Source organism: Paroedura picta, chromosome 6 (assembly GCF_049243985.1).
Source record: "Paroedura picta isolate Pp20150507F chromosome 6, Ppicta_v3.0, whole genome shotgun sequence".
Taxonomy (NCBI): Eukaryota; Metazoa; Chordata; class Lepidosauria; order Squamata; family Gekkonidae; genus Paroedura; species Paroedura picta.
In genome coordinates, this window is record NC_135374.1 from 61,418,070 (window position 1) to 61,444,159 (window position 26,090).

Here is a 26,090-nt window from a genome sequence, read left to right on the forward strand (position 1 = left end):
ACCTAGGTGTCATCAGGAGGTCCACGAGCAGGGCCAAAACTCCAGAAACACTCTCACTATTGCCCCCCAAACACCAAGAATAAAGAGCATCACTGACCCAGATATAATATTCCATCTTTACCTTGTGGTTAATAGCCACTGATGGATCTCTGCTCCATATGTTTATCCAGTCCCTTCTTGAAGCTGTCTAGGCTTGTAGCCACCACTACTTCCTGCAGCGGTGTATTTCATGTGTTAATTGTGCTCTTGCCCAGCACAATTATTCAGGGTAGTTCTGACTCTCACTGCTCTCAAGAAAGGTCACCAAAATGTTAGTCAATTAGAACTGGGCTCCAAGGCATTATTGAACTTCGTAGACAAAGTTTTATCGCTCTGCCATGACCTTCCTGTCACTATCAATACAGATAAGGAATTGGAGGCCCCTTGGCCATCTTGGGAAGGATACATTTGATGGCTTCAGGCAGCGCTCAGAAACTGAAGTGGACAAGCTGCTAGGGTTAGTGTGGGTGACCACTTGCACCCTTGATCCCTGTCCATCTTGGTTGCTCAAGACGAGCGACCAGCAAATAGGAGGCCCTCTGGGAGAGATTGTCAACCTTTCCCTGATTACGGGACAGTTTCCAGAGGCAGTGGTTCGCCCTCTACTGAAAAAAACATTGCTGGATCCACAGGACCCAGCCAGCTGCTGCTCAGTCCCACATCTAGTGTTTTTGGGCAAGGTGATTGAAAGGGCCGTTGTAGACCACCTCCTGGCATTCTTGGAGGAAACTTTGGTGCTTGGTCCTGGCCATAGGGTGGAGTTAGCACTGGTCGCCTTGACGAATAAGCCTTGTTACATAGCCCCCTTGACGAATGATCTCCAGCACCAGGAGGATCGGGGCGGTTCAGCCATCGTGATGTTAGGTTTGTCGGCAGCATTTGATGTGGTCAACCACAAGTTGCTGGCCAGCTGTCTTGCCGGGGATGGGATTCAGGGGACAGCCCTTCAGTGATTACAGTCTTTCATCTGGAACTGGACAGCTGTGGGTAAAGAGTTATGTCCCTATCAACTCCCTTGTGGAGTACCGCAGGGGGCAGTTCTCTTTCCTACATTATTTAACTTCTTCATGTGCCCTCTGGCCAGCTGGTCCAGAGTTTTGGGCTGGGTTGTCACCTTGGCCAGGAACTTGGGAGTAGTCCTGGATGCCTCCCTGTCTGTGGAGGCCCAGGTCACCAGAGTAGCATAGTCAGTATTTTTCCATCTATGCCAGGCAAGTCCCCTATTGGTCCTCAAATTGCTTAGCCAGTTATCCATGCAACTGTCACCTCCAGACTAGATTTCTGTAACTAAATTTACATGGACCTACCCTTGGCCTTGACCAGGAAATTGCAGCTGGTACAAAATGTGGCTGCTAGGGTCCTCACTAGAATAACTTGGAGGGCCCATATCCAGCCTGTGCTGAGGCAGCTACATTGGTTGTCAGTTGTGGCCAGATCCAGTTCAAGGTTTTGGTGTTAACCCTTAAGGCCATCTGCAGTCTGGGCCCCACGTACCTGTGGGACCACCTATCTCATGCCCCCTGCAAAGCTTTACACTCAGCAGTTATGAATTTGTTGGAGGTCCCCAGCCCAAGGGAGGTTCACCTGGCTTCAAGGAGGACCAGGGCCTTTTCAGTCCTGGCCCCTACCTGGTGGAATGAGCTCCTGGGAGAGCTGCAGACCCTGTCGGAGCTTTCATAGTTCCGCAGGCCCTGCAAAATGGAGCCTTTCTGTCAGGTTTTTGGTTGAGGCCAGGGCAAGGAAGATCAGGGGCCCCTCACATAGGTCATCAACTCTTCCCAGGAAGATCTCCCCTGAGGCTCACTTCCAGATGACCTGTGAGCTGGGAAGGGGGAGGGAGTTTTGCCTGTGAGGGGGTTAACTGGGGATTCTAATATTGTTTTTATGGGGTTTTATATTTGTGTTGTGAACTGCCATGAGCCTTTTGGGGAGTGGCAGTCTAGAAGCTGAACTATAAATAAAATAATTATTCTGGGTGAAGAAGTAGTTCCTCTTATCTGTTATAAGTTGACTGCTTATTCATTTTATTGAATGCCCATACTTTTTTCTCTACGTTTTCTATCCCATGCATAACTTTGGAGACCTCTGTCAACTCACCCCTCAATTGTCATTTTTTCAAGCTAAATACCATTCTTCATAAGGAAGGTTTTTATTCCCTTTTTAATTGTCCTCTTGCACACTTTTTCCAATGCTATATTTTTGAGGTGCGGTCACAGAATAAGGACTTCATTTTTACTGCTGAGATATGTTTAATAAAGTATATACTGATACTACATTTTGCACACATGTTCCCCTGCAATGGAATATCAACATTTCTGCTTCTTCAGAGGAATATATGAGATTTGTTTAAATTACCTTACAAGGATCATTAGATTTAAAGAGAGAAAGGCTTTGGTAGGTAATACAGGGCCTTTCAATCGATTAAAAATACTGAATAAATTTTAAAGCAAAAAACATGAAAGTCAATAGAAATGCTGGAATTATCTTGGGTCTTCCAAAGTGGTAGTTGTATGGAAAACCTTTATTTGGGTTTGTTTGCAATCACCACACTGCAAGCCATCATTGAGATATGAGATTTCATATATCTTTTCACTCTGCAGAGTTTTTTTTCCCTTGCCCATCTCTTTCAAGTTTTGATTACTGTCTTGCAAGATGCAGCTCGGACCAAACAGTTCTTCCATAAGAGTGTTCTTCTTCTCTGCTGATACAGTAGGAGTGTAGCCTTCACTATATGTAGAAGTGTCTTGCCGTGTTTTGGTAGAATTACCAAATGAGGGTTCATAGGTATTAACTGAATTTCCCTTTATTTCAGTCTGCTGCCTACTTACCTGTCTACTGCTGTAGAAAATGCTTGTGTTGGGTATGGGACCTGATGATGGAAGTCCCTGGTGCAAATTTTCAATGACCTCTGAAAACACATACTGTTTCTTTAATTTAGATGTTTTGTGTCTTTGTGCTGCCAGCTTATCATGATCTATTTCTTTTGCTGTTTTCTCACCACCTTCCTTGCATTCCTCATTGTTTTTCTTTTCCACTAAAGCTTCTTCCAGATTATTTTGATTTTTCAGGACTTCTTGAGTAGGTTGAAATGATGATCCTTCCATTAATTTCTCAAGTTCATCTTTCAAAATGTCAACTTTTAACCCTTGCATGTCTCTCCTTTTCTTTTGTCCTTCTAGATAGTCACATCTGAAAAGTTTTTCTTCCTTTGGACATATTTCTTCCCTTAACAGTTCTAGAAGGGAAATATTGCTTCAACTGTTATAGACTAACAAATCAGACAATGGAGTTTAAATAAGACATATCATCTGAAGGCCCATTCTATATATTTAGCAATTAGAAATTGTCTTAAACACAGAGGAAGCACTCTCAAGCATTCTTAAAATAGCTGCCCACTGTGCATACAAGGAAAAGTAGGCACTGTTTTGAGAATCTATTAGACTGAGAACTACTACTAACCCCTCTTTGACCACACTGCAAGAGAGATTAAGGGAGCAGTTCCCATGCTCCAGAATATTCAGTGGTTGTCAGAAAAAGAGCCTTCTCTTATTCTAGCAGGGGGGGGGGATCTACAGTACTAGATTTTATTTCATGCATTTCTTCATACAGAGTAAAATATATAAACTCTGTGAGGCTTAGGAGAATTATGTTTCAATATACAACAAATTTTGCAGAGAATTTGTTAGTCCAAACATTTTCATGTAAAACAAAAATCTGGATATTGGAAAACCTGCTACCAATATGCCATTGAACTGTTATACTATGATGGACCAGCATAAGTAAAATTTTCAAGAGTGTTGTCTATCATGAAATTTGTATATATGTATAAAGTTATACAATGCTTGAAATACTCTTAAAATACCTTTGCATATTACATCTGACATGTCTTCCTTTGATAATTTTTCAATTTGATGAGATTCTGATTTTAGTGCTGTCTCTTCCTGCACATCACATAATTTTTCTTTTGGATCTTGTATTATCTTTCCCTTAAATACATAGAAAGAGAAAACATATTTGGATATTTTCACTTCTGAATATATATAAACACTGACAAAGTAGTAAATGATTAAAGCTAGTGGTGGTGACAGCATTCCAGTTGAACTATTCAAAATCTTAAAAGACGATGCAGTAAAAGTGCTATACTCAATATGCCAGCAAATCTGGAAAACTCAGCAATGGCCACAGGATTGGAAAAGGTCAGTTTACATTCCAATCCCAAAGAAGGGCAATGCCAAAGAATGTTCAAACTACTGCACCATTGCACTCATTTCTCATGCTAGCAAAGTTATGCTCAAAATTTTACCAGCTAGGCTCCAGCAATATGTGGATCGAGAACTTCCAGAAGTACAGGCAGGATTTCGAAGAGGCAGAAGAACTAGAGATCAAATTGCCGACATACGCTGGATCATGGAGAAAGCTAGGGAGTTCCATAAGAACATCTACTTTCATTGACTATGCTAAAGCATTTGATTGTGTGGAGCACAACAAATTGTGGCAAGTTCTTAAAGAGATGGGAATACCAGAGCATCTTATTTGTCTCTTGAGAAACTTATATGTAGGTCAAGAAGCAACAGCGAGAACTGAACATGGAATCACTGATTGGTTCAAAATTGAGAAAGGAGTTCAGCAAGGCTGTATTGTTAAGATGTGGCAGGGCCTCCTGCCTCACTAACAAGCACACTGTCTTCTATAACCAATGGCACCCCACAATAGTCTAGGCTTAAGCTAAAGCCGAGCCTCTTGTGGCGCAGAGTGGTAAGGCAACAGAAATGCTGTCTGAAGCTGTCTGCCCATGAGGCTGGGAGTTCAATCCCAGCAGCCGGCTCAGCCTTCCATCCTTCCGAAGTCGGTAAAATGAGTACCCAGCTTGCTGGGGGGTAAACGGCAATGACTGGGGAAGGCACTGGCAAACCACCCCGTATTGAGTCTGCCATGAAAATGCTAGAGGGCATCACCCCAAGGGTCAGACATGACTCGGTGCTTGCACAGGGGATACCTTTACCTTTAAGCTAAAGCCATGACACTGCTAGGGTCAGCCAAGCCAGGCCAGACTCCATCTTAGAAATCTTGCTCTCTGCCTTAGGTTTGGAATGACAGCCTTTGCCTGACCCAGAGGTGCCTCTGGAATCAAGCTCGCATCAGCTCAGGGGGCATTGTATTTCTAAGCGAGTGGAGTGGCTTCCTCCTGTTTGCCTAAGGGCTCCTAGGAAAATCCTTTGTCTTGCAACATTTTTCACACTTGGCCCCTCTGCCATGGGAAATCTCTTCCCCACATCCTGCCAGCTAGACCTGATGGCTCTCTTCCTCAGAGCCATTAAAACTTTTATCCAAATCCATTTATGGCCATCCCCCCCCCACTTGGCCAGGTATTGTCCTAATCTCTGGGGACCTTGGAAACTTCCAGCACATGCTTACCTGAGCCTTGTTACATAGCCCCCTTCCCAAAATCCTACAAAAACTGTGGCTTCACACAGCCACTCTTAGTGTCTTCCAACCCCGGACCTTTGGAGACCTCCCACGCTGGTTCGTGCTTCTTCCTCTGATCCTCCATTCCTCAGATAGGTAACTATCAAGCTTTCCACTCTTCCTCCCCCTTCTCTATGTGTTAGCTATTTGTGTGTCTTTTTGTTATTTTCCTTTCAATAAAGCTTATATTACTATTTTACCATTTACATCTGTGTTTGCCTTGAGTTCCTACGGGTGTAATCACCCCTGGTATATATAGGCATTTCGATCCATAAACGCTAAGTTACCCCCCTCTCGCAGCATTTGGGCTAATCTTCCCCACAAGCTCAAAGATACATGTTTTAGGACACGTGTTCACGCAAATTTGGGTAACAGTATACTGTCATCTTGCCTATTTAACTTGTATGCGGAGCACATCATGAGAAAGGTAGGATTAGAGGAGTCACAAATTGGGATCAAGATTGCAGGGAGAAATATCAACAATCTCAGATATGCAGATGATACCACTCTAATGGCAGAAAGTGAAGAGGAACTAAAGAGCCTGTTGATGCGGGTGAAGGAGGAGAGTGCAAAAGTTGGCTTAAAACTCAACATCAAGAAAACAAAGATCATGGCATCTGGCCCTCTCAATTCCTGGCAAATAGATGGGGAAGAAATGGAGACAACTGAGAGCACGTGGAGAGAGCTACTGGGGAGAGTTGCTGCTGACCAGGTGAGGCTATTGTTCTGCCTGGGTGAGGTGATTGCTGGGTAATTGTTGGGAGGATTAAAAAGGGCTACTCCTCACCAGAGGCGCGAGCCTTTGGCGCGAGCCGAAGGGCGAGAGACAAAGGGCTCTTGGCCTGGGGTTCTTGGCCGAGCAATTAGAATCAGTAGATTATATCAGTAGATTATATTTCCCTAGTACTTCCACTGCCTAGACATTACAATGGACCTCCAGGACACTCATCCCATCATTTGCAGTGAGTGTGACATGATTGCCTTCCTCCCAGAAGACAAGATGGACTACAGCTGCCCCAAGTGTAAGCTGGTAAGACTTTTGGAGGAAAAGATTAGGGCACTAGAAAACAGAATTATTACTCTGACCCAAAGTAAGAAAGGGGAGGAGTTCGTAGTCCAGAGCTCTGCAACATGGAATAAAGAGAATAAAGAGAATACAACCAGTCCTGAAGAGGACAAGGAGATTGACCACAATAGGGAGCCTCTGCAGGCAGTTCGGAAAAAGACTGAACGGCGAAGGGCGAGACAGTTCTCGGGGCCTTTGGAGCTCCAGAATAGATTTCAGGCCCTTGCAGAGGAGGTGCAAGGGTCAACAAGGGAAGAGGTCCCAAAACAAACTCTAAGACAAAGGGAAGAGGCCACGGGGACAGAAGGAAATGGAGTTGAGAAGAAAAAAAAAAGGAGAGTACTGGTAATTGGAGACTCCCTGCTAAGAGGAATGGATCGCCATGTGGCTGGGCCCGACCCCCTAACCCGAGAGGTGTGTTGCTTGCCAGGGGCGAAAATTAAAGATGTTTCAGAAAGGCTGCCCAAACTCCTCAAATCTACGGATCGCTACCCATTTGTGATGGTCCATGTGGGAACGAATGACATGTCCCTGAATACCATCGCTCCTATTAAAAAAGACTATCAAGATCTGGGGAGGAAGCTCAAGCAAATGGGGGCACAAGTGGTATTCTCTTCAATCTTGCCCGTCAAGGGAAGAGGAATGCGTCGGGAGAGGAAGATAATGGAGGTGAATCACTGGCTGCGTAGTTGGTGCCGGCAGGAGAGATTTGGTTTCTGGGACCATGGGATAGGCTTTCTTGAGGAAGGCCTACTAGCACCTGATGGACTGCACTTATCGAAACTGGGGAAGAATGTGTTTGGCAGGAACCTGGGGAGATTCATCAGGAGAGCTTTAAACTAAAGCCACTAGGGGAAGGAGACGATCAACATAGGGAGTATATGGAAGGAAAACTATCGGAGGCAGCCCAACCGGCAAGGCCAGCTCATAGGGAACCAAAAGTAAAAGGATTCAGATGTCTTTATACTAACGCCCGAAACATGGGCAATAAAAAGGAAGAGCTGGAACTTCTCATGCGGATGGAAAGGTATGATCTAGTAGGCATCACAGAAACTTGGTGGAATGATTCTCATGACTGGAATGTAATGGTGGATGGATATGAACTGTTCAGAAAAAACAGAATAGATCGAAGAGGTGGAGGAGTGGCACTGTATGTGAAGAAAGGGCTTACCTGTCAGGAAATTCTAGTGAAGGAGAGCATATCTACAGTGGAAAGCATCTGGGTGAAAATAAGCGAGGGGAAAACAAACAGTGTGGTGGTTGGTGTCTGCTACCGACCGCCTGACCAACGAGAGGATGTGGATGCTGCACTTTGTGAGCAGCTTGAGAAAATATCCAAACGGCAGGACCTTGTCATCATGGGTGACTTCAATTTCCCAGATGTGTGCTGGGAAACAAACTCTGTGAAGCGTCCTCAGTCATGCAAGTTTCTGACCTGCCTGGCTGACAATTTCATTTATCAAATGGTAGATGAACCCACAAGAGATTCAGCCATACTGGACTTAATACTGACCAACAGGCAAGAGTTGGTGGATGAGGTGAAGGAGGTGGGGACCCTAGGGGGAAGTGACCATGTCCTCATAGAATTCCTTTTGAGATGGGGAGCCAAGGAAGCTTGTAGCCAGACGCGGATGTTGGATTTTCGTAGGGCAAACTTTAATAAACTCAGAGACATGATGAGTGTCATACCATGGACGAGAATGCTGGAAGGAAAGGGAGCATGTGAAGGGTGGGCGCTACTCAAACAAGAACTATTGCATGCTCAATCAATGACTATTCCAGAAATACGAAAACACTGCAGGAGCTCTAAGAAGCCTATTTAGATGAACAGAGAACTTCAAGAGGAACGAAGAAAGAAAAGGAAAATGTTCAGGAAATGGAGGGAAGGACAGAGCTCTAAAGAAGAGTACCTACAGGTTACTAGGCACTGTAGATCAAGCATCAGAAAGGCCAAAGCTGAGAGTGAGCTAAGATTGGCCAGGGAAGCCCATTGTAACAAGAAAAGATTTTCAGTTACATGAGGAGCAAACATAAAGTAAAGGAGGCAATAGGCCCGCTGTTGGGTGCGGATGGACAAACTCTAACGAAAGATGCAGAGAAAGCAGAAAGGCTTAGTGCCTATTTTACATCTGTTTTTTCCCACAGGTCAAAGTGTTTAGGCACATCTAGAGATGGCTGTAGCCAAAGGATAGTGTCTGGGTGGCAGGTTAACATGGATAGAGAGGTGGTCGAGAGGCATTTAGCTGCACTGGATGAGTTCAAATCCCCTGGTCCAGATGAAATGCACCCGAGAGTACTCAAAGAACTTTCCAGAGAACTTGCACAGCCCTTGTCCATCATCTTCGGAACCTCTTTAAGGACTGGAGATGTCCCGGAGGACTGAAAGAGAGCAAATGTTATTCCGATCTTCAAAAAGGGAGGAAGGATGACCCGGGAAACTACAGACCAGTGAGTCTGACCTCTGTTGTGGGGAAGATAATGGAGCAGATATTAAAGGGAGCGATCTGCAAACATCTGGAGGACAATTTGGTGATCCAAGGAAGTCAGCATGGATTTGTCTCCAACAGGTCCTGCCAGACCAACCTGGTTTCCTTTTTTGACCAAGTAACAGGTTTGCTGGATCGGGGAAATTTGGTTGATGTCATTTACTTGGATTTTAGTAAAGCTTTTGACAAGGTTCCCCATGATGTTCTGATGGATAAGTTGAAGGACTGCAATCTGGATTTTCAGTTCGTTAGGTGGATAGGGAATTGGTTAGAGAACCGCACTCAAAGAGTTGTTGTCAATGGTGTTTCATCAGACTGGAGAGAGGTGAGTAGCGGGGTACCTCAGGGTTCGGTGCTCGGCCCGGTACTTTTTAACATATTTATTAATGATCTAGATGAAGGGGTGGAGGGACTACTCATCAAGTTTGCAGATGACACCAAATTGGGAGGACTGGCAAATACTCCGGAAGATAGAGACAGAGTTCAACGAGATCTGAACACAATGGAAAAATGGGCAAATGAGAACAAGATGCAATTTAATAAAGATAAGTGTAAAGTTCTGCATCTGGGTCAGAAAAATGAAAAGCATGCCTACTGGATGGGGGATACGCTTCTAGGTAGCGCTGTGTGTGAACGAGACCTTGGGGTACTTGTGGATTGTAAACTAAACATGAGCAGGCAGTGTGATGCAGCGGTAAAAAAGGCAAATGCCATTTTGGGCTGTATCAACAGAGGCATCACATCAAAATCACAAGATGTCATAGTCCCATTGTATACGGCACTGGTCAGACCACACCTGGAGTACTGTGTGCAGTTCTGGAGGCCTCACTTCAAGAAGGACATCGATAAAATTGAAAGGGTACAGAGGAGAGTGACGAAGATGATCTGGGGCCAAGGGACCAAGCCCTATGAAGATAGGTTGAGGGACTTGGGAATGTTCAGCCTGGAGAAAAGGAGGTTGAGAGGGGACATGATAGCCCTCTTTAAGTATTTGAAAGGTTGTCACTTGGAGGAGGGCAGGATGCTGTTTCTGCTGGCTGCAGAGGAAAGGACACGCAGTAATGGGTTTAAACTTCAAGTACAACGATATAGGCTAGATATCAGGAAAAAGTTTTTTTCAGTCAGAGTCGTTCAGCAGTGGAATAGGCTGCCTAAGGAGGTGGTGAGCGCCCCCTCACTGGAAGTCTTCAAGCAAAGGTTGGATACACACTTTTCTTGGATGCTTTAGGATGCTTAGGGCTAATCCTGCGTTGAGCAGGGGGTTGGACTAGATGGCCTGTATGGCCCCTTCCAACTCTATGATTCTATGATTCTATGATTCTATGAGACAGTGATAGATTTTATTTTCCTGGGCTCCAAGATTACTGCAGACGGGGACTGCAGCAAAGAAATTAAAAGACGCTTGCTCCTGGAGAGGAAAGCTATGGCAAATCTAGGCAGCATCCTAAAAAGCAGAGACATCACCCTGCCAACAAAAGTGCATTTAGTCAAGGCTATGGTATTCCCAGTTGCAATGTATGGCTGTGAAAGTTGGACCATAAGGAAGGCCGAGCGTCAAAGAATTGAGGCTTTAGAACTCTGGTGCTGGAGAAGACTCTTGCGAGTCCCTTGGACTGCAAGGCGAACAAACTGGTCAGTCCAAGAGGAGATCAGCCCTGACTGCTCCTTAGAAGGCCGGATCCTGAAAATGAAACTCAAATACTTTGGCCACCTCATGAGAAGGAAGGAATCCCTGGAGAAGAGCCTAATGCTGGGAGTGATCGAGGGCAAAAGAAGGGGATGACAGAGAATGAGGTGGCTGGATGGAGTCACTGAAGCAGTAGGTGCAAACTTAAATGGACTCCGGGGAATGGTAGAGGACAGGAAGGCAAAACGGGACAGAGTTGTAACTAGCTAATTTTGTGTCCAAGGCAAGAATATAAAATTGTGCCCCCTATACTTTCATAGTAGTTTTTTGGTAAAAGGCTAAATATATTAATAACAACCACCACTATCACTACCCCAAATTTATATAAATTATTATTTACTTTTTCTGTGCCTCTCAGCTTGTGTGCCCACAGCAAGTGCTTCACTTGCCTTGCTCTTGTTACAGATCTGTTTGGAGACAGGGATGCCTCACCTTCTAGCCCAATCAAAATGGACACAAAATCTAGAGAAAAAAGGATTGAGGTTTTGCTAGTGGGAACAGTTGGGATACTGGCATGAAACGATCACAACCAAGATTTAGCAATAGGGAAAATTACAATAATCCAAAGCTCTCAAGAAATTCTAAGAACTGTTAAAAGTTCAAGTGTTACAGGAAGAAAAATGTAGCTGTAGATTCAGTGCTGTGAAGACAATTTTAATCAGATCTGCCATACCTCTTTTAAAACTTCACTTTTTTCTGTCTCACGCTTTTGAAGTGGGGTCATTGCTTCTGCTTTAAAACTCCTATCTGCTTGTATTGCCTTGCTTATATTATCTATAAAGGAGGAATTAATTATGAAAAACATTAACTATTTGAAAATGTCAGTTACCACAGTTAATAGTTATGCAGATTTAATGTCAAAACAGTTATAAACTGCAAGTTATAGATATGTTATGAGTTCACGAGTGCTTATCTATTTTGTCAAGAACTTACCTACCTACCTACCTACATACCTACCTACATACATACTTACTTATTTATTTATTCACATTTATATACTGCCCTCACCGAAGGCTCGGGGCGGTTTATATGGAACCGAGAACTATACAGAAAACCATACATATAAATAACTATAACATTAATATTACTAACTGATAATAACAGGGTAATAATACAATATTAAAGAGTAATAATACAAACAGGTCCAGGAGCAGATGGTTTTCAGGGGGGGAGGGGGCAGGGGCCCTGCATATGAGGCCCCATATGCCATTTCTCTATTTTCACTGTAAACAGTCCTGAGCCAAAAGGGATAGTAGTGTGTGTGTGTGTGTATATATATATATATAAAATAATAAATAAATAAAATGCAATATCTAAAATCTCAAAAAGATTACTGACATGAAGCCTGACCCTATCTACACTTACTCAGTCCCATAATAGCATATATGTGCCTAGTTCCACAGAGTTAGGAGTGTAGCAATGTCTATGAATTTCCTTCCTTGAACTGATCAGGGTCACCTTATGCTACAACAGGTGTGCAATCTGTTTGCTGACTTCTGGACTAGTAGTCCCTCTGTACAGACAAATCAGGTTCTAGGATATGTGGCATCCTGTGCTCATTTGGTAGTGATGCATGTTGTAGAAACCTGTTTGTAATTATTTATTAGTCGCATTAAATCATTTAAAAAGATACATATAAAAACAGATTTAATAACCAGTTATTTTTAGTACCTACAATGGAGAATTCTCACATGTATATTCTGGACCTGCAGAAGGGTAACCATGATCATATGAAATCACATGAAACTGCCTTATACTGAATCAGGCCCTTGGTCTATCAAAGTCAGTATTGTGTATTCAGTCTGGCAGCAGCTCTCAAGGGTCTCAGGCAGAGACCCTTCGCATCACCTACTGCCAAATCTTTCAACTGGAGATTTGGGGGGAAGGGGGGAGCCTGAGGAAAGCAAGGATTGGACCTGGAACCTTCTGCATCCCAAGCAAATGCTCTACCATTGAGCCATAGCTCAGGCTATTACAGAACAAAACAAAACAAAAGGAGCCGTGCAACACCTTCCAGACTAACACATGTATTATGACATTCATTTCCACAGGTTACAGAGTATGCATTAATCAGATGTATGAAATGTGCTACCAATGGGCATATAGACCCACACAAACACATTCTACGTGCATAAATACAGCCTGTGAAAACATAGGAGAACATTATTATTTTATTAATTATTATTTTATTTATTGTCCACCACTCCCGAGACCAGCTTGTGGCGGATTACAGATGTCTGATAAAAACATAAGACTGAGTACAATATAATTCATTCATATCAAATAAACAGCAGTAGTAACAATGGTTTTATAACATTTCAGTAACTGGAGGTAGCAACTTTAACATATTACTAAGACCCCAAAGATTGGTCAGTGAGCTCCCCCTCACTGGCAGTCTTCAAGCAAAGGTTGGATACACACTTTTCTTGGATGCTTTAGGATGCTCTGGGCTGATCCTGCGTTGAACAGGGGGTTGGACTAGATGGCCTGTGTGGCCCCTTCCAACTCTATGATTCTATGAAGTAGGTTCTAGTCTATAGAAGCTTATACTCTAATATAGCGATCCCCAAACTGTGGGCCCCGGACCACATGTGGTCCTTCGACTAATTGGAGGTGGGCCCCGAAGGACGCCTTCCCCCCCTGTCATGAGTTAAACTGTCAGTTTAACTGTCATGAGTTAAAATTTCCATGAAAATAAAATGTTCCTTATGTTCACTGTTGTGGCGTGTCTGTATCTTATTTTGAAGGGATGTTTAAACATTACCACAGCGATCAGAGAGCGTTAGGGCAGTGGTTGAGAGTAGAGGTGTAAACTACCCCCCCCCACCGGGACTCAGTAAAAGGCATTGAGTGGTCCCCGGTGTTGAGTGGTCCCCGGTGATAAAAAGGTTGGGGACCACTGCTCTAATAAACTGGACAGTCTTTAATATGTTACCAGATATTTTGGGTTTTATATGTTGCTGCTATATCAAATCCAAGTCCCACCAAGGAAGAGCTAGGAGAAATCTGTATAGTGAAGCCAAAGTTTTTCTTCCACAGATAATTGTTGTAGAGTTATTATTTATTTATTTATTTAGAAATGTGTATACCGCTGCTCCCCGACAGGTCTCGCAGTAAATCACATGATAAAACATTAAAATACAATGAAATCCAATAATTTCCCCAGTTAAACAATCTTTAACCGCTCCTAGCAGAGCGGATAAAATAAAAGAGTAAGAGCTCCGTCGGCGGGCCCTGTCTGGGATGAGGAAGGGCGCCTGCCGATTGGGCCCTCCGATTGTCAGTCCGGCGGCAAGGGACCAATTGTAAGCCCCTTGCCCCCAGACTGATGAATCGGGAGATGCGAAGCGCCTCCACCTCCCACTTCGCTTGGACGCTGCAGCCCGCTGCCATTACCTCGCTTCCCCTCGATGCCGCAGGTCGCCGCCTGCCCGCAGGGAAAGGAGGGCCCAGCCGCCGCGCCTGTGCCGGCCATGCCGCCGCAGCCGCCGCCACCAACGTCACGCCTGCTCGCCGGCCCCCGCACACAAGAGGGGCCCGCACCGCCACCCGCCTCCGCGTCCAACAGACCCGTCGCCGCCTACCTCGCAGCTCACCCGAGTACCCACACGGCCACAAGCGCCCAGCGGCGCTTCTCCCGGGAGCCATGGCCGCGGCCCCGCCCCAACCCACAGCAAGCTCCCAGCCCGCAGCAACCCCAGAGTGCCCTTTCACGTTGCCAACTACACTTCGACCCGGCGCCATTGCAGGTGCCGCGCGCCACGCCCCCAGCCACGCCGCGCACTCCAGCCGCCCGTAAGCACCTGCCTCCTGCCCTCCACGCCGCCCGCCTCCACTGGCAGCTGCCACTCCACCGCCCCAGCTCCAGAGATCCAGGCAGGCCACGGCACACGGGCCCCCGGCCACCACGCTCGCCGCCTCACGGGTCGCCCCGCACCCACCCTTCGGTCCAGCCCCTGGCCTCAAAAAGCCGCGCCACAGAACTCCCCTGGCCCACTAGCACCCGCTGCATTTCAGGGGCAGCGGGCTTATTTACTAGTAAAACAATAAAACAATAGTAACGCTTAGAACAATACTAATGCTTAGAACTGCAATCTATGAAAAAGCTGTGAAGCAGTTTGGTATCACCTAATATAAAACTGTTCCTGCAACTTAAAATGTATTGTACTGCAGCTAAGTTGCTGATTTACTGAGTCCGCATGGTGATAGCACGATTACTGGACTATCAGCTAGTTAAGGTGGGACAGGAGTAGACTCTATGGAATGCAGGCATTCTCTCTTGCCAGAACAATGGGATGGCTCTGCTTGTAAGCTTCCCCACAGCCTAGCACAAGGAAGTACTTACAATCGCTGTCCTGATAACTGCTCTGTAGGTAAGAGCAAACATCTCATTACAATGCATTATTATTTTGGATAACGGTGCAGTTACAGATAAGACCACTTGAATATAGTAAGAACAACATGGATAGAGTTTCCTCAAATATCTGTCATTCTTGATTCCTTCCCTCTCCTCACAGTAAAGGCAACCCTATTCTAGCATTCTTAAGTGGTGAACCCCACATCAAACACTATGAAGATTTAATACTGTAAAACCTTTTAACCAGGCTTTAACACATGAACTTCTTAAGCAGTTTACATTCTACTTTTAAATTTCTAAAACATTTCCCACAAAGCTACCTTTTGGGGGAGACTCGAGCTCACATTTGTCTTGTTTACTTTTAAGCAGGCGGTTTGCATAAATATTCCTTATGCCCAGTTCTCGTTCTTTTTCCTACAAAAATATAGTATTAGACTTCAGAAATGACAGTAAAACTTGTTACATGCACTGTAATTATGCCATTTTTCCTGATTAGCTGGATTCACCTCCATATTTATTAAACTATTCATACCTACCTATTAGAGCCTCTTGTGGCGCAGAGTGGTAAGGCAGCAGACATGCAGTCTGAAGCTCTGCCCATGAGGCTGTGAGTTCAATCCCAGCAGCCAGATCAAGGTTGACTCAGCCTTCCATCCTTCCGAGATCGGTAAAATGAGTACTCAGCTTGCGGGGGGGGGGGGGGTAAATGGTAATGACTGGGGAAGGCACTGGCAAACCACCTCGTATTGAGTCTGCCAAGAAAACGCTAGAGGGCGTCACCCCAAGGGTCAGACATGACCCGGTGCTTGCACAAGGGATACCTTTACCTTTATCTTACCTGCCTATACTCTCGGCCCGCAGCAGCTTACTGGCATATGTGTTCAACCATTATTATAGTGTTTTGTATATCTGTCAGGCTCCTTTGACAGGTTCCTTTGTCTGATAAGCCTCTTCAGACAGGACTTTTTAGTCCTTGGTTAAGGAACCCTCAACTCTAAAGCTAATTTCTACAAAATGGCCTTTAAAGCGGTGATGTTCTGCAGAGCCTACATGCTGTTCTTCATGGAACTGCTACTTTGGTGCAAGCTAAGCCTTGTATATGACAGTTCAGGTGCAATTATTTTTTTGTTTTGAGAGCTTGTCATTGCAACTTTATATGGTGGCATTTGTAGAACAGAATTCCCTCCCTTCCAGAGAAATTGGCTTGGCCCACTCTGTTGAATGATGCAGGCTGATACTAAAAACTCATTTGTTTGGAGGAGGGTTTTGGGTTGGTGTTGTTGTTTTGATATCTGAGCCGCCAACTCATTTTTAAACATGAGGATTGACCTTTTTTAAAACTGTATTGTATTTTATATTTGTTATGCATTTTTAATTATTATTATATAAGCCACAATGAAGCCAATGGCCGAAAAGCAGTCTATAAATCCAATCATATTTGGAACATCATTCTTACTCAGCTAATAATTCATATACATTAAACTGCACACAAATACTTAGTCATTGGGATGTAGAAGTGTATGATGTTTTTTCTCTTTTTTTAAAAAAAGCCTCACCTGAAAATGTGGCTGATCTACTGATGAGACGGGCTGGCTAAAAAGACTAGTTTTGTCTCTAAAGGGTCCTTACAAAATACCGTATTTGCTGGCATATAAGACGACTGGGTATATAAGAGGACCCCCCAACATTTCCATTCAAAATATAGAGTTTGTTACATTACATTACAGTACTATGGGCCACTATGGGCAGCTATGTCTATCCCAACTGAAGTGCACCCGGCGTATAGGACGATCCCCCCACTTGGAGGCATGTTTTTCAGGGGGGGAAAGTAGTCTTATATGCCAGCAAATACTGTATTTTGATTCATTATAGGGTGGGAAGTACATACTGTTATCTGTTATCATATCAGACTTAAATGAATTCTAATTACTTGCCTCAGACATGTGCTTAGCGCTATGGCTTTGGTTCACTAATGACAGAGCATTGATCTGGTGCAAAGAGCTTTCTGCGAACATGAGGTTGTTTCATCTGGAAAAGAAACTCTGTTGCTGTCAGAAAGTTCCTTACACTATGGGAAAGTTCTACCAATAGCAGAACAGGTTTTCACCCATTGTTATGCTTTCAGTGTAATACAGAATTCCAAACCAGTTTCTTTGCCTATGTTCTACAATGAGCAAATTAAATGCAATCCACATTTATAGTAAAATAAATATGTAATTTAAGCCTTAAATACCTTAATTCTTTGGTTAAGTGACTTAATTTCCATTTGAAGATTTACGGTGATCATCTGAGCTTCAACTGTCTTTTTCTTCTCAGCAGCTATCTGATGACTAAAGGAGGTATTATTCAGCAGCAGCCGCTTTTCTAGACCCTGAAGATATAACAAGTTTGACAACCTGCTTTTATCCCATCCCTAGTGACAATTTACAGAACAAAGTATGATTTTTTTAAAACACCATATAAAACAGCACGTTTTACTAAACTTCTTTAGGAGGATGAACAACCCAATCTCATCATTTTATTTATTTTTGCCATCATGTCACAATTGACATGGTGACGTTTTCAAAGTAAGAGACACTCAAGGGTAGTTTGCCATTGCCTGCCTCTAGTGTTCCTTGGTGTTCTCCCATTCAAATGCTAACCAAGGGCAACCTGGCTGTACCACTCTGTCATTTAGGATTAGATATTTTTGAAGATATTAGTACCTTTGCAATAGAAAGATGTGATAGAAATAAGTAATAGCTTCCATAAAAAGGAAAGCCACTGATTCACACTCTTAGCAGATGGAAAATCTGATCCATTTTTATCAGCCCTTCCTCTAAGGAGCTCAAGACAACATATATTGTACTCTTCTCCATTTGATCCTCACAACAACTATGTGAGATAGGTCAGGCTGAGAGAGTGACATTTGTCTTCTTCTCCACAGGCCCCCCAAGTCCCCCTGACCCACTGCCACCCAATGAGAAAAGTGGGGAGGGATGTCATCACTGTGAGTTTCATGACTGAGTGGAAATTTTAATCCTAACCTCTTTGGTCCTAGTCCCTTTTACCACTAAATCACACTGGCTGGAAACACATACTTTTCTGCCTCTTATGAAATCTAGAAAAAGTAATACTCTCTTTCACTAGCAGCTAGTAATGGCATCAACTGGAGAGGCCTGAAAATCTGGCATGCAAAATTTCTGTGCAATAAAATCAGAGTCCAGTAGCACCTTTAAGACCAGCAAAGATTTATTCAAGGTGTGAGCTTTCGATTGCAAGCACTTTTCCTCAGACTAGTCTGTTGCACTCTAAAGCTCGTGCCTTGAATAAATCTTTGTTGGTCTTAAAGGTGCTACTAGACTCTGATTTTATTGTGCTACTTCAGACCAACACGGCTACCCATTTGAATCTAAGATCTCTGTGGACACTGAAGTGTACAGGATTCCTCCAGCCAGAATCATGTGTGTGTATATCTGTGCATGCTGTAAACTTAGGGCAGTTTACCTCCTGACACATACCTCAGGTTCATTCTGCTGTCCAGCATTTAGATATACTACAAGTTAAAAAATACTTGATGAATGACCCCATCCCTGGCCAATGATTTTAGCAATAACAGGGTCTCACACATGCTTATTCAGAAATAACAACCTCTGGTGTCAGTTACATATACTTATGCTTGAGCCATTCTATTTAATCGACCTTAACATGCTTTAGGAAAATCACTGTATCTCCCACCTGAAAGGATGCTCTCATGACACACCCAAACAACAGCTGCATGGGACCTTTACATTAGAACTCTAGCATCATCCTCACATAGAATAGTTCAGTTGTGAAAATGTATTATTATGCTGAATATTACCTGAATTTTCTTATCACTGGCTTCCATTCTTTCAGTAAGGGCTGTTAATCTATGTCGAAGTTCCCCTCTCTCAGCAAGATGCTTGTCTTCACAAAGTTTCTGCAGTGCCTGGAAAGCATCTTTCGTCTTTAGCAGTTGTATTTCAACTTCTCTAAGCTTCCTGGATGCATTGCGCTCCTGCTCCTGAGACTTCCTGAGAAGCACTCTTAGCGTCCTCACTTCTCGACTGTGTCTCTCCAATAGATCAGGTAAGTTAGTCTCTGCGTTTTCATATTTTGCTATTGCTTTTAAATGTCGGAACTGGAGACTCTTCAAAAGCTGGTTTTCCATATTGGATGCTTCCAATTCATTCTTCAAAACACACACTTCATTTTTCAGCTCTTTAACTTTGTGAAGCCTGGCAGATAATATACGGCGAGCCACATTATTCTTCTTCTGAGAATTTACAACACTGTAACAAGCAAAAGTCTTTTGCTGTTGTTTCTTCTTAGGTTGTTTCTTTCCTCCTATGTTGAATTCAAACCAAAACTGTGTAAGACTAGCGGCATTTCTGCACATTGATAGAAATAGCATTATGGCAACTGAATGGTGTAACGCTAAATATAATCATGTCTCCTGGCCCCTCCTCACCTTTTTGCTGTCTCACTGTTCTCTGCTACCATTTTGCGCTTCTTCTCCTCCACAAGTGCTGCCAGAAATGGCGGAAGAGAGCAAAGTGTTTTATACGCAACTCTCTTCCGCCTGTCAGTCAAGCCAGGCAGCCAGTCCCCTTTCTCCATGCTTTAAAGGGCCCGCTATGCCCGCTAATTTTTTTTAATTCAATACTTCTCCGTTGAAATGCCTAATCATCTAAATGCCTATGCATCTAATCATAGATGCATAGTGATTCTTTATTGCTTCTTTATTGCCACCTCTAATGTGATCACAAATCTTGCTTCTTTTAAAAAGTAATCTTGTTCCTGATTAGAGAGGCATGCTTTGTGCTACAACTTTGGGGGGAAATTTTTTTGGCTTTGCCTGCATCCTTGTATGCCTATTTGTTGCTCCAGGCAATTCACTTTTTTTAAAAAAGGGAGAGGGAGGCAGGAGCGAGGGCAGGACATTGGAGGCGTACATAGCGTTTCTTCGTCAGAAAAGCTTTCTCAGGGCTGTGGCAAGCCCAAGGTCATCCAGTTGGTTGTATGTGGGGGAGCACAGAATCGAACCCGGCATGCCAGATTAGAAGTCCGCACTCTTAACCACTACACCAAGCTGGCTCTATATCCAGTTTATCTCTTGATGCAAATGTATCTCTATTAATGCTTCTTTCAAAAATAACTGTATTAACAAATATTGAGATTCTCGGAACAGTGCTTTTTGTTTGTGGACACTTTGCTGAAAAATTCTCTCCATCCTCGTGCTTATAATTAGGAATTCATGATATTAGGCATATGTAGATAAATTCAGATGATATTCCACTTTTATTATGTTGAGTCAGGTACACATACCAGGTTACATATATCACATGTCTACAGGAATGGGGAACTCCAGGCATGGCACACAACAAGCCCAATGAGTATCAGTAATTGCCAGGAGCAGAAGTGAAGGACAAAAGGTGGTTACGATACTTTCTGGGGTGCAAAGTAGCAAATAGGATGGGATAGTTTGCCTAGTTTAATGGTAGAAAGAGACAGGTATGATCACTGTGGGATAAGCAACAGAAGCATTCAAATTTCAATAGCCTATATGGACTAGTTACTACTACTAGACCTCACAGACCATAAAATAGGCTGAAACAGCTAAACAAATTCTAGATACCTTATATACTCACATATAAGCGAAGTTTTCAGCCCTTTTTTTAAGCTGAAAAAGTCCCCCTCAGTTTATATGCTGGGAATTAAAAAAAACAGCTTCCAGACAAGACTGGAGGGTGGGAGACAAGTATACTTGCCTGAAGAAGCAGAGGCAGGAACAGCAGAGACGCAGCAAACCTGGTAGGGAAAGAGTAGTCTCCGCCTCCCCCCCTCACTGCTTTAACGAGGCTAACATGTGTTGTAGGAAGCTCTGCAGGAAGCTCTGAAGCCTCTGTCTCAGAGGGAGAATACAGAGCAGAAGGAGGAAACGCCCCTAGAGGAAGGAATACAGGAAAGAGGGATCAGAGGGAAAGAAGAGGGAGGAGGAGGGTGGGAAGAAAAGGGAAAAAATACTCCCCAAAACAGTGGGGAGGGGAGGAAAGGAGAAAAAGCCACTACCCAAACACCACCCTCGGCTTATATGTGAGTCAATAAGTTTTTCCAGCATTTTGTGGTGTAATTAGGTGCCTCAGCTTATATGCAAGTATATGCGGTATCCTTTTTTTTAAAAGATACTGCAAAGTCAATACTCAGAAACAAAATCAAAAAAGTTATTGAAATAATAATCCTTTAGCATCTTTCCAGAAATTAAGGGTAATCCAGTGAGGTAATGGGGTTTTGAATTCAGGTCTCCCTGGTTCTGGTCCGACTATTATTCTAACCGATATCCTGGCTTTCAATATGTGAAATATGACAGCAAATATGGTCATGAATATGTGATTGACTAACACACTGATTTAATGTTTTTTTTCTTATTGCAGAGGTGTTTTCCAAGTACATAAAACTTAGTATTTGATGCAGCCAAATATGTGAGAGTCTTTACCAATAAAAGTGAAGAAGCACCACAATAGCCAATAGGAAAGCAAAGCCTGAATTTAAATAACGTAACAGTAATCTGTCATCTACACCAGGAGTAGTCAACCTGTGGTCCTCCAGATGTCAAAGGACTACAATTCCCATGAGCCACTGCCAGAATTTGTAGTCCATTGATATCTGGAGGACCACAGGTTGACTACCCCTGATCTACACACCAACTTGGTTATGATCATGCTGCCAAATATCTTCTTACCTTTTGCTTGGTGACTGTTTTCCTTTTTCTCCTTTGGTAATTCCTCGTTTTGGTTTTCTGGTTGGTCTAAATGACTGCTGCTGCTTCTGCTACTGGCACTACTAACACTTCCTGAAGAGTCTGTGTGAAAATCTTCACAATAGCATTTCTGAGTACTTCCACAGTTGTCCTGTTCTGAACAGCTGCTGCTATTGCTGCTAGCTCTTCTTGAAGCATTATCATCAAAGTCATGTGAATGGTCAAGCTGAAAACATCCACTCCCACACTGACTGGTATGTTTGCTACAATTATTAACTTTATTACGACTGCTGCTTTGGGTGCCCTTATAGATTCTGTTGTGAGAATCACTCAGGCTTTCATTTCTTGTATGTCGTTCACATTCATCACCTTCTTGGACTATAAAACGGAGGAAACAGTCATCTGAAGCTGTGATACCGTTGTTAGAGTACATAGCGATCAAGAGACATAATCTACTGAAAGACACAAAGATTACCAGTTATTTATGAAATGGATGGGTGGGGGGAACAAGATATTTAAATTAGACTTGAAAATCACACTACATGTTACTGTTATTCCTCCTTTATGCTTTGGTAAGTTCTTTTTCCCCTCCTGATTCCATACCAATACACCTTCAAGACGTAGCTCTAATTTACTACATGATTTATTTTCTGAAGATGGTATGATAGAAAATGTGTATGATAGAAAATGCAATTCTCATTGTTTGGCTTCTGATCTCTTGTGGCAGGAGGGGAGATAGGGCAGAATACAAATGTAAAAAATAAACTAATAAATAAATGAATATGGTGTGTGTGTGTGTGTGTGGTGTAGCCAGGAGAGTGATTTTAGGATTCTTTGGCAGCCATGCAAAAGAAGGTAAGAGTTGGTTTGCCATCACCTGTCTCCACATCAGAGCCCCCATTTTCAATGGAAGTCTCCCATCCAAACACTAACCAAGGCCAACTTTACTTAGCTTCAGAGATCTGGCAAAATCAGATATGCCTAAGCTACCCAGACCCCTTGTTTCAGGCTATCTGTCCTTGTGAAAATATTATAGAGGTTGGTGGCTATTTATTCATTTAGAAAGTGCCACAGAACACAGTCATACTTAACTTCAATGAGGAAACTTTTCCAAGATGAGAAATCTGGTAAAAACTATGTTGAATGGAACAGTCAGGGCCGGGGGGGGGGGGGTCAAATCACTTGAAAAGGCTGGTGGGTTACTCACAACCTTTGTAATAGAGGCTCCATTAGAATATATCCTACAGATCAGGAAAGGTAGTATAAGATCTAAAAAGTCAGCAGCATGACTAACAAGCAGGCTGAGGGAAGTTATTAAAGTAAAAAGGTTTCCTTCAGGAACAAGGTTTACCCAAACATAGCAAACACAAACCGACAAAACCTGCACAAAAGAAATGCAAGCACACACTTATGGATGGAATAAAGGATCTTGAGAACCATGTTGCTAAAAGCATAAAGACCAACAATAAAGGATTCTTTAAATACATTACAAACTGGAAACTGGCTAGAGAAGCAGTGACAATGGAAATAAATGAGTTATAAAGGAGGATAAGGCAATTGCTAAGAAACTAAATGACTTTTTCTCACTAACCTTTTGCAGTTCTTTGAAAGTCTCAGTAAATATGTGGATAGGAATGATCTGGTAGATATGGTTTATTTGGATTTCCAGAAGACAATGTCTCTCACAAAAGATTCCTGAACAAATTAGAATCATGGGATAAGAGGACAAGTCCTCTTATCCACAAGTCCTCTTATGGATTGGAAACTGGCTTAAAAAATGAAGCACGGAGTAGGAATAAATGGTCAGATCTCGCAAGGTAGGAATATAAGCAGTGGGGTCTTTCAGGAATTAGTACTGGGACCAGTGTTTTTCAACTTCAAGTGATGCATATTGGGGCAAATAATCCCAACTTAACATATACACTGATGGTATGTGAACTGGCAGCAACAAACCAAGGAAGAGACCTTGAGGTGCTAGTGGACAGCTTGAGAAAAATATTGATCAAGTGTGCAAATGCTGTGAAAAACGCAAATTCTGTACAGACCATACTTATCATCACTGTTATTTTTATAATGTAGAGACTGCCCCTCTCCACAAGCAATGGAGAATAAGACTACCACTATCATACTGCCCTTATGCAAATCTGTGTTGAGACCACACTTAGAATATTGTGAACAATTCTAGAGCAGCTGCCAAATCAGGATCGGTTAAAATGCTTAGAGCTGTTTAACATTGAAAAAAGGCAAGCAAGGAGAAACATTATAGAAGTTTACAAAATTATGCATGGAATGGAGATAGTAAATAGAACTTTTCTCCCTCTCCCATAACACTATAACCCAGTGTCTATAACTATAGCTGAAGGGTGGGAGATTCAGGACCAACAAACAATGTCTTTCTTCACACAGCATGTAACTAATTTGTGGAACTCGCTGCCACAGGATAGGGTCATGGTTGCCAACTTGTACGATTTTTAAAGGGGGAGTGGCCAAATTTATGGAGGACCAGCTACCCATGACTACAGATCATGAGGAATATCTATTCCCTTTAGTATGCTTCTTTAAATCACATTTTGGGAGCACAGGCAGGATAATTCTATTGTAGTAATCCTGTTTGTGTCATATCTGGTATGGCTTTTTTAAAGTTCTCATTCCTTGCTACTGCATTAGCTTTAATACCTTTATTAAGTTCTTAGCTTTATGGTCAGTTTGTATATAAAAGACGTAACAAACATAAGTAGATCTTCATTGTGGAAAGGCTTAGCAGCAGAAAGCAGGAAATAAAATCTGTGAAATTTATTCATAAACATTATATGGCAGGAAAACTGGCTAGAAGAGTGAGGAAAAGTTATGCAGGAGAATGAAACAAAAACAGGACTAGGATAATATCTGCATTGAAGAGGATGAGAGAAGAAATAACCGAACAGTAAATGGAAAATACAGGTGCGTATATTATCAAAGGAGTTCTGACAAAGGCAAAATGCCAACTGAAATACTTAGCAGGATTTAATGACTGTGTAAGGTGAAAAAAGTTTTGAAAACCAGGTGTATAATAAGTTAGGGAAAACTGTTTTTTTATTGCTTCATTGAACCCCGGAGGTGTGTACATAAGGAGCACGAGCACTCCTCTGCACCGGTGACTATGGGCCAACGTAAGAGAAAAGACGCACCCAAACCCTGTGGGGTCGCCATAAGTCCGCTGCGACTGGACGGCAAAGAGAGCGAGCGAGCACTGTCTCCCTCCCAGTGCAGCCGACGAAAAGCGCCCACAGGTCCTCCGCCCTCCGCCCTCCGCACGGCTTCCTTCCCAGGCCCCTCCGACCCTCTCGTACCCAATAACGACACTATTTCCCCTGCGCACGCGACGCTAACTTAAACTTTCCTTCTCCCCTGCAGAAACCGCTCTGTTCACGTTACCTGGTGCCTTTGAAAGCATTGGCGGAAGAAGTTGTTTGCAGACCCCTGTTACTGTGGCAACCGAAGAACTTCGCTGAGACTCATGGGGCTTGTAGTCTAAGAAACAGCAAAAGGGGCGAGGACTCGGTAGGGACCAAGTAATGCATTCGTTGAATTTTAAAAAGGAGAACAATTCAAGAGGGCCGGGTCATGCTGTTATTTACAACAGCCACCTCTTAACAAACAAAAATAGGAAATCTATAGGGAGATTAAATAAGGGGTAGTTCAAGAGGATTCTTTTTAGACAAATAGACAAAGATTGTAGCTTGGTGTCTTAAAATTTAGACAGTTTTCAGATGTTTTTTATTTTATTGTTATTTATTTATTTATTTATTTATTTATTTATTTATTTATTTATTATATTTCTATACCGCCCTCCCCGGAGACTCAGGGCGGTTTACATTAAACATATAAATAATACATGGAACAGTCTTCATTAATACTCATACATAATAATAATAATAATAACAGTGGTTGTAACAGAAAACAGTATAGTGAACAGTATAACAATAATAATAATATAACAGTATAACAATGCAACCGTGTAAATGGCACAACAGGTCCAGAGCACTCTGGTGGAGTTCTGGGAGGAAGGGGGGGAGAGCGGGGGCCCTTCGTTCATTGTTGGTTGTGCCTGGTCTCAACCAAATGCCTGGCGGAAGAGCTCCTTTTTGCAGGCCCTGTGGAACTGTTTAAGCTCCATCAGGGCCCTGATCTCTTCTGGGAACTCATTCCACCAGGTGGGGGCCAGGACAGAGAATGCTCTGGCCCTGGTC

General features: G+C 43.1%; 1 protein-coding gene across 9 annotated transcripts; it reads right to left on the reverse strand.

Annotated features, from left to right (window-relative positions):
• Nucleotides 1–25,375, reverse strand: LCA5L (lebercilin LCA5 like). 9 transcript variants are annotated; one of them, XM_077342719.1, is made up of 8 exons: nucleotides 25,276–25,375; nucleotides 21,844–22,313; nucleotides 18,943–19,448; nucleotides 17,335–17,472; nucleotides 15,422–15,515; nucleotides 11,418–11,518; nucleotides 3,902–4,025; nucleotides 3–3,274 (listed from the first exon to the last, which is right to left on the reverse strand). In XM_077342719.1, the coding sequence occupies exons 2-8, from the start codon at nucleotides 22,292–22,294 to the stop codon at nucleotides 2,520–2,522; spliced, it is 2,169 nt and encodes a 722-aa protein (XP_077198834.1). In that variant the 5' UTR covers nucleotides 22,295–22,313; nucleotides 25,276–25,375; the 3' UTR covers nucleotides 3–2,519. The 9 variants fall into 9 exon arrangements, with proteins under 9 accessions (XP_077198841.1, XP_077198834.1, XP_077198833.1 ...); XM_077342718.1 differs by having other exon boundaries at nucleotides 21,844–22,316; nucleotides 25,276–25,323; XM_077342720.1 differs by having other exon boundaries at nucleotides 21,844–22,316; nucleotides 25,191–25,277.
• Between the last annotated feature and the right edge of the window lie 715 nt (nucleotides 25,376–26,090).